Raw genomic sequence first — 17,159 nt, 5'->3', positions numbered from 1 at the left:
CTTATAAGGCTTAAATAGTGAACTGCTGACAGCGACCCCAAGCAAACTGTTTAGTGTCAAATATATTGATGAAATATTTAATAAATGTTAAAAAATAAATTATTTGGTAATTATCTAATGGAACAATTAATAGGAATTAATGCAGATAAAGACAAACGTACACTATAAAAAAACCCTGATATAAATTAAAGTAAAGAAACTGTGGGCTCACAGGCCTGTTTAAGAATAAAGCAAGACTGATTAGCGTTTTACACAGATTTCGTTATAATTGTTATTTATACAGGGTGTCTCAAAAATACACGGTAAAACATCAGGAACGAGTTCCTCATATGTAGACAATAAAAATATTTTATATCAACATAGTTCCGGAAATGCTTGGTTCCCGAGTTATTAACCGGAATGTCATATCTCCCTCAGGTGATTTCCTTTATCACAAGGTACTGACAGAATCTGGTGATTTTCCATTCCGACAATGTACTCAAATCAGGAGCAAGCGGATATGCACTTTATGTACGGTTTGGCGGATGGCAATGCTCTGGAGGCTCGTCGTTTGTACCACGAAAGGTTCCCAGAACGAAGATGTCCAGACAGGAAAACGTTTGAAGGTATCCTTCGCCGCTTTTGTGAACATGGGACCTTTACACCTCGTGCTGCCGACAGAGGACGACCAAGATCTACGACTACTGAAGTAGAGGAGGAGGAGATTTTGGATGTTGTCCTCTGTCGGCAGTACGAGGTGTAAAGGTCCCATGTTCACAAAGGCGACGATGGATACCTTCAAACGTTTTCCTGTCTGGACATCTTCGTTCTGGGAACCTTTCTTGGTACAAACGACGAACCTCCAGAGCATTGCCATCCGCCAAACCGTACATAAAGTGCTTGCTCCTGATTTGAGTACATGGTCGGAATGGAAAACCACCAGATTCTGTCAGTACCTTGTGATGAAGGAAATTACCTGCGGGAGATAAGACATTCCGGTTAATAATTCGGGAACCAAGCATTTCTGGAACTATGTTGATATAAAATATTTTTATTGTCTACATATGAGGAACTCATTCCTGAAGTTATGCCGTGTATTTTTGAGACACCCTGTATATAGCATTAACATGGCTATGTGTACTATCTCTCTACAAGAACATAATCATGGGTCAATTTTATGTTGTGCGCCCTCCAAAACCAGATAATTCACAAGGGAAAACCACACTCCTGCCTTTAAGAATAAAGGCTCCTTCAATTGGAGCTGTAGTTACCGACGGTAACTACAGCTCCAATTAACGGTAACTACAGCCCCAAATGAAGAATCGGTAACTACAGCCCCCCCCCCCCTTAAGAAATTCTCAGTATCTGAGTGGAGCGAACCCAGTCCTCTCCAAATGAGCGATGTGGCGAAACCACTACACTGTCACGAAGTACTACATGGATTTTTTTATTTTATATAAAAAATTAAATTAAATTAATATAAAATTTTATATTAAAAATCCATGTAGTCCACCGTGATAGCATAGTGGCGAAACCGCTATACTAACACGGAGGAATACATGGATTTTTAATTTTATATTAGCATATAACACGTGTCACTTATCACGTGTTATATACTAATATAAAAGTTATTATAATGATACTCGAGTTCACGGTATTAGTATCGTAAAGATCTGATGTTATTAATGTAGAGATGAGGTTGTCTACTCAATTTGGAAGCTATTCTGGCACACCTTCAAATAGGAACAAATCTACATGTATGGTTTTCATCGCCCAGGTTGCTGTTCAATCGGATCAAGTTGTGCACTGCAGGGAGGATTACAATCGAGATGACCGAACCTGGTGCAGAGATATCATGTGAATGTTTTTTCAGAGGAATTTTTTTTGCAGGAGACAATATTTCTGAGACCTTTTCCAGTACTTCTCTTCGAAGAGAGAAAACAATTTTAGTCTGATTGGGCATCTCCAATGATGCAAATGAAAGAGTTGGATAGGAGGCAATGGAAGATAAGTGCTTCTTTATATTCTTTCCTCTCATTGATCCGTTGATATGATGTTCATTTTAGTGAAAACAACTGCTTTCTGAAATGCTGTGTTCTGCGTTCTCACAAAAGCTCATAACCAGTATAACATACGTAACAACAAATCGGAAGAAATATCCAGTTATGAGCTTTTCTTTTTCATGGTTATACAATTTTTAACATTTTAGGACGATTTCTATAAATAGGTTGTTTTCTTCTTTTTCGGAAGCTTTCAAATTTTATTCTCGCTTATTGTTAACAACTGTAGGCTCGTTCTTAAATGCAATCCCCAGTAGGAAATTTTTGAGTTTTGGATACCAAACAAAAGCCATAGAACCTGATTTTCAAAAGCAACGTAGCAACTAATCACAATATTCAGATATGGCGAATATAGTGGTGATTTTTCCAAAAAGGTATCCTGAAGGCAAGGGATTTCAAAGTAAGTCAATCATGTATCTTGTAATTCACAAGGTGAACGCCATTAAGACAAAATAATGACAAATAACAGCAGAGACAAAGCACCAAAATGGCTTATCCACAAACGTTACTTTGATGAGGATTCCTTTAATTAATGGATGGTTTTCTCAATTTAGTGCCGGATCTTATTGATCACCCATCATAACTTTTTAGACCTCATTGGTTTCGTTCACAAACAAGTTGGTTTATCCAGGATCGTGTAGTAGCATGGGGGGGGGGGATCCGGGTACTTGGATAGGTTTAAGGACCCTCTTTCTTTTTTGTTGTGTATTACACTAATTTAAAAATGTTTTGTGGCCCTTTTATGTCGGGACCTGTGGTCGCATCCAGTGCATCCCCCATTTGCTCGGCCCTACGCTGACCATCAGATATCTATGTCACATGCCCGCGCTTCATTAAAATGAATCAGCAATTGGTCATTTAAAGAAGAAATAACAAAACTGGTTGTGCATTCTAAGTTCGAGACACTTGTGATGAATATGAATATTTAACCATAACCAAAATGAATGCGTCAAAGACAGAGTACCTTATTAACAAAATGTTTCTTAATAAAAAAGCTACAATCTAAAATGAAGGGGAGGATTAAAGTTCAGTGTGATTATTTCAACAAAGAAAGTAACAAAACTAAGGAAATAATTACATCGGAATATGGAGTTGATGGCCATACATATTAAGTAGTTAGTTGAAGACATTAGTTGAAGTTGTTTTAGTAGTAAACACTGAATTAACTACTGTTACCATATTAATACGCAGAATAAATAGGTTCTGGTATTTTAAAGACTAGTTCAACACCCATCTTTGTTCACATTTATTATTCTGGTGTTGTCCATCTGCTACCAGAAGATAATGTTTTTTCGAAAGTGTCCATCCCATTTCAGCTTACACAGCACTCCGTAACTTTACGTAAGTGAAAGTACGTTGTTCGTTGGAGGCCAGTTTCCTATAGTGACGTGTTCCTATTACCACCATACTCAAGAATATGGACCCGAAGAAGGCGAATAACAAGAACATGATGATGATCTTCCAGTGAATATGGTCATCCTTTCTCTTCAAAGGAATGTCAGGTATATTCGAGCGGCAGGATTTTGATGGATTGCTTGAAACTAGAAATAACATGAATGCATCAGTAGACATCCAAATTACGCAGCAAACAGATTTTATGCATAAATTAAGAAACTTCACTCAATTTGCTAAGGGTCTCCTTCAAATAGAAACGGTAATAATTCTACTGTCACCATCAAAATCCATACCATAAAAAAATAATTTTTATGACTTCCTTTGGGATACAATATACCATTTGAAGTATCGCGAGGAAAATAATTGATACAAAAGCAAAGCCATAATACTAAAAATAGCAGAAATTTATTCTGAATGTTGGGCGTACCGCATGAAAATATGGTATGCCCAACATTCGAAAAAATAATGTTAGGTAATGTAGCATTCGAATTACATTTCAGGCGTATTTGGCTATTAAATAACGTACCTCAGTGGTTAAAAAATTGCAACAACAACAATAATAATAATAATAATATGTACAAAATACAGTTTATGTTGCAACCTACCCGTCACAGAAACAGGCCAGGAGTTTCTGTAGTTTACTCAAGATGTGTTTACCAGAACATCACCACATGATGGGTAGCTGGGAGTTGTGTAAAAAGTGCTTTTTGGGGGGGAATTAATGATTGTTCAGTAGATATGGGTTAACTTATCGACATTAAATTCGGTACAAAACTCCCTAAGAATAATCTAAATTCTGAAATTTTGAAATGCTCGGGAGCTGTATTTCCACATTCATCGCAATGTTTCTGTGCGGGTGGGGGGTGGGGGATAAACAGGAACTATGGAATCAAAACTGGGCCTAAAACCTCTCCAGGAATTGAAGAAACATACGTTGAAAATTTGGTGTCGATTCCACTTTTCCTTCTCGAGTAATGCCCGAAATATGCTTTCATTTATATTCTGGGTGTTTCAAAATTCAAGGAACAAATGTAGAAGCATGCTCCGCAACTAAAATAAGAAAAAAAGTTCAGATAAATATGTCTCAAAAGTCTTCATTTGCGAGATATTAAACATAATATCTGCCAGGGCAGGTCAAGGAGTCTTGTCAATGATATATAGGAATTTTGCTAGCAGGGACAGGGAGGTGATTTTTCCGTTATGCAAGGCAATTGTTAGGCCACACCTAGAGTACTGTGTACAGGTCTGGAGGCCTCATTTTAGGAAGGGTGTAGAGTTGCTAGAACAAGTACAAAGAAGGGCAACAAGATTGATGAGGGGAACAAAGGGTGCTCTTACCAAGAAAGGCTTAAGTTCCAAATTGTAGCGCCTGGAGAACAGGCACCTGCGAGGTGATCTGATTGAGGTGTATAAGGCCTTGAATGGGTTGAGCAAGCTGAATGCTCATGGGATTCTTCCTCTTGCTCAGAAGAACCTGAGGGGGCACAGTTTCAAATTGAGGAAAGATAGTTGTAGAATAGAGGTGCGGAAATTTGCCTTTAGCCAGCGGGTATATTGGTGGAACAGGCTTCCATTTTTGTTGTGGAAGCTAATAGCCTAAATAAATTTAAGACTGAGCTGGCCAGGCATTTGGAACGAATGGAGGGGTGAAATGGGAGGGTTTTTTTTTTTTTTTTTGCTGATGCTGCATAAGCTCGCTTTCTTGCATTGTATGCCAATGCTAATGCTAATAATCATAAATTACAAAACAAAAAGAAACGGAAATCAACCTCTGAAAGGAAAACATCTGAAGCAGCTGTTCAAAACTGATTCAGATGTATCCGAATTCGGATTCACATGTCTTATTGTTTCGCGACTATTCTTAATAGTTTCATCACCTTCCAAAATGCGATTTCTCAGTTCATATTGCTCTGTAATTATGAGTAGAATGAACACTGTGTATCACCTGATCCCATACAAAGGCATGATATTCTCTCCGATCCATAGGATATCGTACTCCATATTTAAGAAGTCTGAAATAGCACGGAAAAGGTGGGCTGGTGCACCGTTGTAACAAACCACATTATCTACTGATTTTGCAATGGTTTCTACATTTCCTAAATTCTGGCAATAATGTTTGTACAGGCGTACTGTGAAATGGATACAACTTCTGTTTGTAATATCCTCCATACAACTTCTGTTTGTAATATCCTCCATACGCTTGCAGGTAAAACATTTAGGCAACCTGATTAACCTGTTGGCAGTACAGCAACTAATCTTAGTATTTGCTCTTCAACGTTAGCAATTCGTCGAAATCTAGCTCTACTAGCTTTTACTCGTAATGATTCCAGCGTACTTGTTTCTCCAAGTCGCCTCTCCATAGAGCAAATGTTTTATGATTTGATACTGATCTGGTCGGAAATTTTTTGGCGTTTCTATAAACATCAGCTATCGAATTCTTGTGAACTTCACCATAAATTAAAATCTTATCAATTACATTAACTCGGCAAAAATTTCGAACATGTGAAATTAATATAGATTTTTGTATAGAGGAAATGAGATTATCAAATCGGATTGATCTTAAAACTCTCTTATGGATTAACAGAACATGTACTGAAAATTGGTATCGATCTGCCTTCTCCTTATCGAGTAATCTCCAAACATCTGCAATAAACTGCAGCCATTATCAACCCACTGCAGGACGGAAGTCTCCTCAACGATTCATATTGAAGGAAATGGACCATAATCTGCCACGTTGGTCCAGTGCGGGTTAGCAGATCGACCGTATTTAGCAGTCAGGGGTATGAACCCCGGTTTTTCATCCCGCAAACTCGGGTTTTTCGTCCCGCAAACAGAAAATCGACCTCAGAACACACGCAATTTACAGACAATATACGCGGAGCAATATGGCCTTAGTTGCCAATGCTCCTAAAATCCTACTACAACATACGGACGAAGTATTAAATTAATATTTTTAAGAAGCCTTAACTCCGATATAACTTTACGCACTATCCAGGTTTACCTGATAAGTTTTACAATTAAGAAAACAGTAAGAGAACATCTTCCGGAGAAATGGCTTTAAGGTTTTGACAAAGACCAGCTCACGGTTTTAGTCATATACATATTAATTTCTTGCTTTTATCGGACAGTTAAACTAAGTCATTTGTTTTTAGATCTTCAGTATTTTATATTGGCCATATTTTGATAGGTGTTTAATTTACATTTCTGGTTTGCATTATCACCATGCCACTTTTCTAGGATTTTTATTTTATTTTCTATTCCCAGTCATATTTACGTGAGAAACAAACCGAGTTCTGTGAGAGTATCATTATGCTAAATGTTGATTCCGGTTAGTTTACTTTATTTTTTCTAATTCTTCTTTCCTTTCCATTTTTTTTTAGTTCCTTACATTCTAAAGTTCATAGATGTACCTTACAATTTCTTCCCCATATTTCCTGTTTCGCCTAGTTATTAAGTCGACTACAAGGTTGTTTGCTATTTTTATATCAGTATACCAGTAACATTCGATCAATCATTCATGTAGTTTAAGGTTATAAATTGATTCCTATATTGTCCACTGAATTTTCTTATTGTGGTAAAGATATGGAGATTGTACGTTTTGGGGATTTTTTTTTTTGTGCAGTTAATAATACACTACTTTACCAAAAGTATGCGGACAACCTCCCTAGATAGAAAATGATGCAAACCAGATATAAGGAACACAGGACCAGGGTTAAAAGTGTGCAGGAAATAGTAGAGGTTTCATAAACAAACAGAATATTGTCGAAAGTCACTTATGAAATTTCAAACAAGCTTAATTGTCAGACACCATACTAGAAATTTTACAACGTCGGCCATAGCCGATTTAAGGTAAAGATGGCACAGTGAAGGTGATGTAAGTGTGCTAAAACGGTCAGGAAGCAAAAAATGTGACGGATAGGAATCTTTGGTGCCGGAAGAAAGTGGTGAAAAAAAACTGAGCAAGATTTTTGGAAAACGTTACATTGGAGCCGCAGATGTCCCCAAAAGAGAGTGTTCGTAAGAGCATCCACAATCCTTAGGGAGCTGCACGGAATGGATTTTTCAAGGTAGAGCTGCTGCTCAAAGTCGTACATCAAACTGCAGACGTCCTTTACAATGGTGCCTAGCCCATTGTAAACGACCATGGAAGAGGGGAAACAGGAAGCGTGGACGATCTTGGACCATGGAAGAGAGGAAATAGGTCTTATGGAGCGACGAATCGAGCTACAGTCTTCAGCTGGTTGTGGGGGGGGGGGGGGGGTAGAGAATCTACCACAGTGTATTTAACCCATAATGAAGTTCAGAGGCGTCGGAATGATGGCGAGGGGTTTCTGCTAGGTTCGGACTCGGACTCTTGGTTGCAGTACCGAAAATCATCAAAGTCAAGTGCACATTTACATCTTGGTTTTATACTTGCTGTATGGGAGCATTAAGATTTACATCTTAATGCTCCCATACAGGAAGTATATTGGTTAACTTCACTAGAGTGAACCGTATGCATCACGGCACCCGATTAACTCTCGAGAAGTTTATCAATATTAGGACTTTCAATTTGGGTACAAAAACCATCATACACAATAGCAGTCAATAGGAAATGTTACATTCATGTGCAGAAGTTAAGGAAGCAGTTCAAAATCCCTGTTTGAAGAAAGCGAAGTCCAACAACTTGCTTATTCGACCTAGAGTGTAGATGCGAATCCGGTCGAACACTTTTGGGAATGGGCACATATTCTCGCTGTCTGCTACTAGGAAGTGGTTGAAAGTATTCTACGCCGGATCGATGCTATCATTAGGATAAAAGGTGAGCTTTGTTAATTTATTCATTAAAAATCGAATTTTTACAAATGAAACGGTGTCTGAATACTTTTATGATGTATCTCTTTAGAAATCAGTTTCTTAGCAGTTAATATTATACACGTAAGTATTTAAGCTATTTAGGAATACGTTATATTATCTTTGTATGGTTTCTATTCTGCCATTGGCTCTTTCACTTCTTATATTTATTAAAAATGATGTATTCAAATAAGTATTTAAATTCACCTCCATTTATTGACAATTGTTTTCCTTTGATGCTTAAAAATCTTTAAAATTAAACTAAAAATAAACGTAAGTCATCACGTGAGCTATTGAGCTATCTGCAATCTGCCTGTTAAGGAATCTAAAAAAAAAAAAAACCTTTTTTTTTTTTTTTTTTTTTTTTTTATTAGAGAGCATAGCATTGGCCTACACGCCAAGTATTTCAATGCAGTTACAGTACATAGTATTTATTATAAAATCTTACAAAAGTTGTATGTCAAAAAGAAATAATTAGAAAACATTAAAAAATAGCAGTTCTTTATATCCAGACGTTTCCACAAAAAATAAATTTATTTACGTATTTAACTGCTATGTGAGCATTAAAAAACAAAAATTATTTTCATATAAAGCTTTCAGATTCTCTGAGTCCTGGAGAAATCAGCAGAGTTTGCCTCCTAGACTAAACGTGTTCTCCTTCAGGGCAATATTACGCAGGATAATATTCATCTTTCCGGTGTGGGCCGGGAAGTACCAGACAGTCTTCTATATTGGAAAAATCGTCTGTTCTCTTCCCCATACATTTCTTTATATCTACGTGACACTGAACATGCAGCACCGACAAACATTAGTGCAAAAAATGAAGCGAGGCATATAACCAAAATAATAGAATTCCATTGGGTTTTCGCTTCGTATTTGGCTCCATGGCACACAGTTAACTCTGGAAAAGTTTACCAACATTAGGTCTTTCATGGAGGATACAATATCCACTTAATTTAGTAAAAGTAAAAGGGAAAATTTACACTCAAGTGTCAAAGTTCAGGAAATTATACGTTTTCCATTGTTTGAGACAAATTGTATGTGTAAAACTGGAGAAATCCATATAAATTTTCATGCGATCTTTCAAAAAAATGCATAAAATTTGCATTATAGGACCCGCAACGTGCAAAATTTCTTATCTCTTCTATAAACAGGCTAAAATGGTTTTTTTCATTTATTCCTGCTAGGCAAGAACGTATCTGATAGGTTTTTCTTTTACAGGATTGAACAAATGATAAGGAGATATCATCTGGATTATTTTCAGCAACAGAGCCGTTGGAATGATCGAGACTGGCTAAGAATATGTGAAGGTCGCCAAGTTTTCAATGTGCCCGAAAATGTTATCTCAAGGCAGGCTATGGAAATGATTCCAGGTGAAAAGAACACGAACCCAGGAAAGGTGAAGGCCAATTGCGGACAACAATCGAAAAACGATCAATATGTGGCCTTTACAGCCAAACTCAATAGAAAAAATGTCTTCACATCAATTTGCATAGAAGTTCTGATCGGCCGCAGGTCGTATTGTACTAAGGTACACAGTACTTCGCAGGTTTAAATATTGTTATTGTTGTTATTTTTGGTTTTTAGGAGCATTAGCAACTAATGCCATATTGCTCCGGGAATATGCGGTGGTCATTCCCTGACCTTTCCGCATCCTCCGTATTTGGTGGTGACGGGCTCGAACCCCAGTCTAATCAAGAAGCGTGTGCTACGCAGGTTTAAATAAAAGGGTCCTATATTGGGAAACCTGCAATTTTCGTTTCTCTAACCTGTTCCACAAGACAGTTTGTGTATTCAAGACAAAGCACCCAACTTGGATATTTAGACAGCCTAAATAGTGGTTCTCAATGTTCTGTACCTGAAAAGAAAGTAGTGCGTGATATCAGCCCTCCAAAAGGGGAAAGGCATAGCTTTGGTGGTGGCAAGAATAATAATGAAGGCTGAATAATGAAATATTGGCTGATCGACAATATACAGATGAAATCTTATATATTCTGGGGTGCAATCGGCTCTCAGTTCCTCTTTATAGAAGATAATGCACTTCATCATGAATCTCAATTGATGAATTTTCGGTAGGTGAAGATATCCAGAGATTAGAGAGACTGCCTTATCCCCGTACCTAAACCTTATAGAACACGGCAGGAATGCTATTGGGAAGGCATACTGTAAGTCGCCATCCTCCTCCTAAGGACTAAGGACTCTCGCATGAACTAAAATAACTGCTCAAAGAGAAATGTGATTTATCGCCTATTGACCTCCTGAACAATTTTCTTTTCAGCAGGAAGATTCGGTGCGTGATTTGTATAGCAGTAAGGAGTGATCATACCTCCGCCATTAATCCTAGTGTAACACTACTCATGGTAAGCAATTTTTATGATTTTCACGAGTTGCAATTATTCTTTCATGACTTGAACATTCTTTGTTTTGGGCGAATTTTACGAATCTGGATGGGCGATTATGAGATATTTCTAAAACTACTTTGCTTATTTAGCTTTTACACGAGTGTATTTACTTCGCTGTAATGCGGTCATGTTTCACTCATCCTGTTTATTGTCTGCGCGGTAGCACAGTGGTATCATCGCTCTCCTCCTTCCCTACTCCGACTGGAAAAGGCCCGGGTTCGAATCCGGTCGATGACGCGAGGAACTTTAATAGGCTTTTTTTACTCCGTGGCTGAGTTAGTTGGTCTCAGGCGTAGATAGCAAGGCTTCCTTCCCCAGAAACTGGGGTTTTCGTCCAGCAAAACAAACAAATCGACCACAGAACACACGCAATCAACAGACACAGCACGCCAGATGAATTTAATTATTCGGGGGGGGGGGCCTAAAAATAATAGTTCTGTTTTTTTTTTCCATCCTGTTTATCATCTATCGAGGAGTTCTTTAATCAATTATGAAGAGGGGAAATGTTGATGCAATACATCATTTAGCACCTTCATACTGGCTGCTTGAAGTGACCCAAAACTTTATAATTAGAAATTTGTACAAAATAAAATGATTTTTTTTAAATATTGCAAATTTCAGTATAACAGAAAATGAAACTGGGGATTTGGATGCAGATCAATTGCAATTAACTTTTATTCTTTTTCCAAACAGCTTTTGAATACTTGATTGAAAAACAAGGTTCCAGTAAAGATGGAGAGTTTCGGGTGGAATGAAAAAAAATGGACGATTTCACATTTCTAAGGCCCTCGTGGGTAGCACACTTAATATAATCGCCGTCTTCCCAACACCGGGTGGAAAAGACCTGAGTTCGAATCCTATCAGTAACACAAAGAATTTTTATGAACCTTTTTCTCGATCTCAGGCGAGAGTACCATGGTTTTTTCCTCGCCAAAACTCGGGTTTTTCGTACAGCAAAAACAGCAAATCCACCAGAACACACGCAATTTACAGAGATATTATGACGCAGGAACTTTTATGGGCGTTTTTTACTACTTGGCTCAGTTAGTCGGTCTCAGGCGAAGAGGTTGTTCTCGGGTACCCGTAATATGACAGTTGTGTGTATTTTGTGGTCGATTTGCCTTTTTGCTAGACGTAAAAACCCTTGTTTCTGGGAGAAAATCCATGCAACCCTCGTCCGAGCACGACTAACTCAGCCATGTTATGAAAGAACTCCATAAAAATTGATGGCGTCATTGATGGGACTTGAACTTTTCCAACCAACGTGGGAAGGAACGGTGATTATAATCACTGTGCTACTAGCGAGGAAGAAATCAGGAGTATTTGGAGATTGGTCCGCATTGCCAAGTATTCTGGAAGGTAAATGAACAATTTGCGTAAGACTATTAGCGATAGCAAAAAACTTCACCATCCCCAACAGTTGGGTCGGTACAATTGGTAAATGGAAGCCATCTGGAGATATGAATATCAAAGTCACCAAAGAAAATCATTCATTGTTGGAAAAGTCATGGTCAAAGGAAAATCGAGAAGTTCTGAATGAGTTTTAGAGTGGATGAGCGATAATAACAAATGTTTTACACAATGGGATGAAGAGATTTTCAGCCACATTGGATCGAAAAGAGAAGATCCCAAGTAAGTAATCATATATTGAGCTGTGGTCCGATTTGGACAATGTGTTCAGTGACTTAGAGGAAACAGATGGTTAATATTCCGTTAGAAAAGTTAAATGTAGTTTAGGATGTTGTAGTCAGATTTCGTTTAAATTAAAATAAATTAAACCCATCAGAGTGAAGGAAATTTTCGGGAATGCTTTTTCCGCCATCACAATTTTGTAATCACACATAATTTCCTACAAGTGAAAGCTAAAATATACACTATCCTACTTTTCTTACGAAGGTGTATATTTTAGTCTTCGTCCAGTTTCATTTGAACAACCTTTATATTTTCATAATCATGAAGATAAGCAAGAAATTGAATCAATCTGTGATCGAATTCAATCACTGAACTCATTACTGCAATGGTTCCCAAACTATTGTTCTATTCAAGGGGAAATTTTCTTAGCTTTTCGAGGAACGCCAAAGCGTATTAAAAAAGAGTTTAATTGAAATCGTTGTTCATAATTTAATTTTGAGAATAATAGTTTGAGAGTCACTGCCTTGGTAAATGAATATTATCAGTAAAATATTACTTACGCAAAACTCTAATAGGTCCTAAGGCGACAAATCCAGAATCAGATATGTTCGCAAGAAAAGTGAGCTATAAAGAAATAAGGAAAGTGTTAATTGCGAGCATTTACAGAATTAAATAAGTTATATATTCACTCGCCATTGAAATGCAAATTCTCCTGCTGCAATGAATACTACACTGGAAAAACGAAACAAAGTACTGAACTCAGCAAAAACCAGTGATGAATGCCACTGGCGTGGACAATTTGGCAACATCCTATCAGAACAGCCATGGGTGTCACGGAAGAGATGATCGTAGGTCTTAAAAAGTGGATGTAACTCTTAAGGACATAGCAATCATGATGAAGCTTTTTGCATAGAATCCGTACGGACTCGTTATGAATGGGAAAAACATGCAGCCTAAGTGAGAGAAAGATGGTGCACGTGAGTCAGGCTAATAGGTGGATAATGGAGAAGAAATTGTTAGGTTTGCTTCAGACAAAATGTAAAACAGTTAGTGCCACCCCTACCTGACCAAGCATCAGGGATTCATTCATGATTTTGTGGGGAAGTGGAAGCCAGAAGTTTATCAGACTCTAACAGGGAGCTAAATGATTTTCTAGTAACTGAGAGCAAAGTGGGAGAGAAATTGTTTAAGTTAAACATAAGAAAGACACCTGAGGTGGATGAGATCTATCCAGTTATACAAGGAGGCAGCAAAGGTAAGCAAACCTTAGCCATAATTATGAGAGCATCCTTGGATTCAGGGGAGGTCCCCACGAACTGGCGATGCCCAAATGTATCCCCAATTCACAAAGAAAGATGAAAGGGTGATACAAGTAATTACACCTATTAGTTTAACGTCTATTACAGGGAAAATAATGGAGTCACTGGTTAAAAAAAAGTAATGCAGGATCATCCAGATAAGACTGCAGTTATACTTCAGACAAAGGGCTGGTTAAGAGGAAATCTTGTCTGATCAGTTTGATGGGATACTACGACGTGGCCATAAAGAAACCGGATTTTGATACTGTTCCACATAAAAAAAAGTGCTGTGCAAACTGGAGCAGTATGGTGTTAAAGGCTATTTGCTGCTATGGTTAAAGAAATGGTTGAGTGGGAGAAGACAGAGTTTGGTAATCACTGGACACTACTCTTCATGGATTAATGTTATTAGTGGAGTTTCCCTGGGTTCGGTGTTGGGTCAATTGTTTTCTATATTTATCAATGATATTGATGAAGGTATATTCGGCTTAATGTCAAGTTTGCAGATGATACAAAGGTTGGCAGGGTTGTTAATGACAGTAATGACATTACTGTCAATACCGGTTTTGTCAGTAATCTACAGGAATTTTGCTAGCAGGGATAAGGAGGTGATTGCATCATAAGCCATAGGCTTCCTTGCGCCATGTGGCCATTGCTAATACTAATCCATTTGTAGAAGGAAATGATCAGGTCACACCTTGGGTACATAAGGTCTGGAGGCCTCATTTTAGGAACGATGTAGAGCTGCTGGAACGAGTACAGAGAATGGCAACGAGATTGGTGATAGGAACAAACAGGTGCTCTTACCAAGAAAGGCTTCAGTTCTGCAAATTGCAGCGTCTGGAGACTAGACACTTGTGAGGTGATCTAATTGTGATGAATGATTAAGGCTTTGAATGGCTTGAGCAAGCTCAATTCTGATGAGATTCTTCCTTTTGCTCATATTAAGCACCTGAAGGGGCATAAATTCCTCTTGCTCAAAGTTTGTTCCAGCAATCAATGGGTAGTTGATTGCTGGAACAAACTTCCATCTGTTGTTGTGGAATTTGGTAGCTTAAATAAATTCAAGGATGAACTGGACAAACTTTTGGAGGGAATGGATAGGTGAAATGGGAAGTGTTTTTTTTTTTTTTTTTTACTGATGCTGTACAGGTTTGCCTTCTTGCATCATATGCCAGTACTAATGCTAATGTTAACGCTAAAATTAATTTTGCAAATTACTTTAAATTTCACATGCGTACTTTATGATATGAAGAAAGAGTCAGAAAAAAAGCTAATTTTATATTTTCTTTTTACATTGGTTTAGTTTAAATATAAAATTATCTTTCATTTCTTTATTCATATCATAACAAAGTACGTGCACGACTTTTAGAATTTATTATTATTTTATAATTTAAATATAAACTCTTAGTAAAATTCAGTTTTTTTCCTAATTTTTATATTTTACTAATGGAGTTTTAAAAGAAAACGGTAGTGGAGCACGTAAAAGAAATTAATAGGAGAATCAAGCATAAGTTCTGATTCCGAAGTACAGTATTTATTCAACCGCCCATATTCGTGGGTAGAACAGTTGGCAGAATCGCCGCCCTGCCCACATCAGGTGGAAAAGACCCCAGTTCGAGTCCCGTCGATGATATGAGGAATTTTTATGGGCCTTTTTCACAACCTGGCTGAGTAAGTCGGTCTCAGTAGCATGGTTTTTCCTTCCGGAAATTTTGGTTTTTCTTCCAGCAAAAACAGAAAATCGACCACAGCACACGCAATTTACAGACAGTATAGATGGAGCAATATGGCCTCAGCTGCAGATGCTCCTACTACAAGAACAACAAGATTTATTCAACTGGTAAGAATTAATACTAGCCAGAAATGAATTGGCAACACTGTTATTTACTGGTAACCATGCATCTGCAATTCTATCGTGACAGCTTTCGTTCGCCAGGTAGCACAAAGGGACGTGGAAAGCCTTGTGCTAAAGTTCGAAATGTGTTAAGTTTTGCTTTAAACTCAGGAAAACAGCTTCAGAGGGCATCTGCAATCAAAATGTCAAGGTGATGATGACAATTTTCGATCTAGAAGGACTAATTCATCATACCCCAGGGGCTCACATTACGTGATGATGGGCGTAATCGAATGATTTTCACAATCGATTAATTCAATAATTGAAATAATTGATTATGGCATTTTCATAATTCGATTATATGCAACTTAAGTTACAATATTTACCGCAACCTAATTAGCATATAATTAGTTATGAAAATGCTATAGTCGATTATTCACCATAATCGATTATGCTCATCAATATTAATAACCCGGCTGTAGAATCAAATAAAACCGAATTTCTCCATTAAATTAGTAAATTTTAAGTTTTAAATTCTGATAAAATGATGTTATTTAAAGGAGGAAAGCTTTAAGAGGAAGGTTAAAGAAATATTCGATCAAGCTGGCTGATGGAAGGAAATATTTTTCATTGCACATGAATAAAAAAAGAAAGTCAGCAACACCCGATTAGTACCAATACGCTTTTAAGAAAAAAAAATAAAAATAAACTTTTAAATCTTTTAATGTTCCATTTAATCTTAAATTTGTTCTAAATCAGGAACAATTCCTAGGTTATCTTTTTGAAGCTTTCAAAACTGGAAAAGAGAAGTTCCATAGAATTGAATAACACGTAGTTAGAATCACGCGTATGTTTTAATTCATATAAGCCGTATCACACACAAAGTCTAAAAAAAAAACTTACCTGATATTTCTCGGATGTGTTCACAATATTGCACAAATCTGGCACAGACACTGAGGTCCACTCCTGTCCGCTGGATTTCTTTTCATGCTCAACTACGTTACCAGGGTCTGATGACCAAAGAAGCTCATCGTTTTCAGTAGAGGTCGCCAAAAGTGAGAGAACAGATCTCTTTGAAGTACGATATAGGAAAGTAATGTTCAAAAGGGAAGAAGACCCAGAGAACTGCACACTTCTAAGGAAGGAGATGGTAGGCGAAATTTCCCTCAGCAACACGTAAGATTCTGAGATAAAATTTGTAATGACAAAATAAAATGGGAAAATATTATTTCCTGGGAATGTGTATTAATGAGATGGTGAGGGGAAAAAAGAGAAAAATTATATGTACATAATCATAATAATTAATCCATTTTAAGTTTATTTATATATAAAGAGATAAATACTGTATAATCCAGTGAAAAAATTTTAATAACAAATGGCATGAAGCTTTCAGGGTTAAATGGGCCTCTTCATCAGCAAATTCTAACGGGATAAAGACGTTAGAGACAAAATTTAACAGAGTTGTGCGCGCAGTGATGCGTGCATGGTCACGAGATTAAACATTCAATTACTAGATTTTTATTTATATATCTTTCTATACATTAAAATAATTTTCCTCCTAGTGATTCAGCCAATGGGAGAAGAGGGATGCGGGTTACGTGTAATACATAAAAAATACTAAAATACGTAACAGAAGCTTGTTTTACTGTGGTAAAAGAAGCTTCTAGTGCGTATAAGCGTGGTCATACTAGATAAGCCTCCTGCACTCGCTTTGTTTATCTAG

At 37.3% G+C, this 17,159-nt stretch overlaps 1 protein-coding gene across 1 annotated transcript in view; it reads right to left on the bottom strand.

Annotated features, from left to right (window-relative positions):
• Positions 1-3,233: 3,233 nt before the first annotated feature.
• The window catches only part of LOC150091602 (uncharacterized), a 28,738-nt gene continuing 14,812 nt past the window's right edge, over positions 3,234-17,159 (bottom strand). Inside the window, exons 3-5 of the mRNA XM_090384855.1 lie at positions 16,340-16,620; positions 12,862-12,925; positions 3,234-3,580 (exon numbers count right to left, since the gene is read on the bottom strand). Of these exons, the coding sequence (XP_090240981.1) occupies positions 3,357-3,580; positions 12,862-12,925; positions 16,340-16,620 (569 nt within the window). The 3' untranslated portion in view covers positions 3,234-3,356. The remainder of the gene's footprint in view (positions 3,581-12,861; positions 12,926-16,339; positions 16,621-17,159) is intronic.

Source organism: Mastigoproctus giganteus, chromosome 1 (assembly GCF_048544385.1).
Source record: "Mastigoproctus giganteus isolate SK-2022 chromosome 1, ASM4854438v1, whole genome shotgun sequence".
Classification (NCBI taxonomy): Eukaryota; Metazoa; Arthropoda; class Arachnida; order Uropygi; family Thelyphonidae; genus Mastigoproctus; species Mastigoproctus giganteus.
Note: the sequence above shows the minus strand (reverse complement) of the source record. Positions and strands in the feature narration are given on the sequence as shown.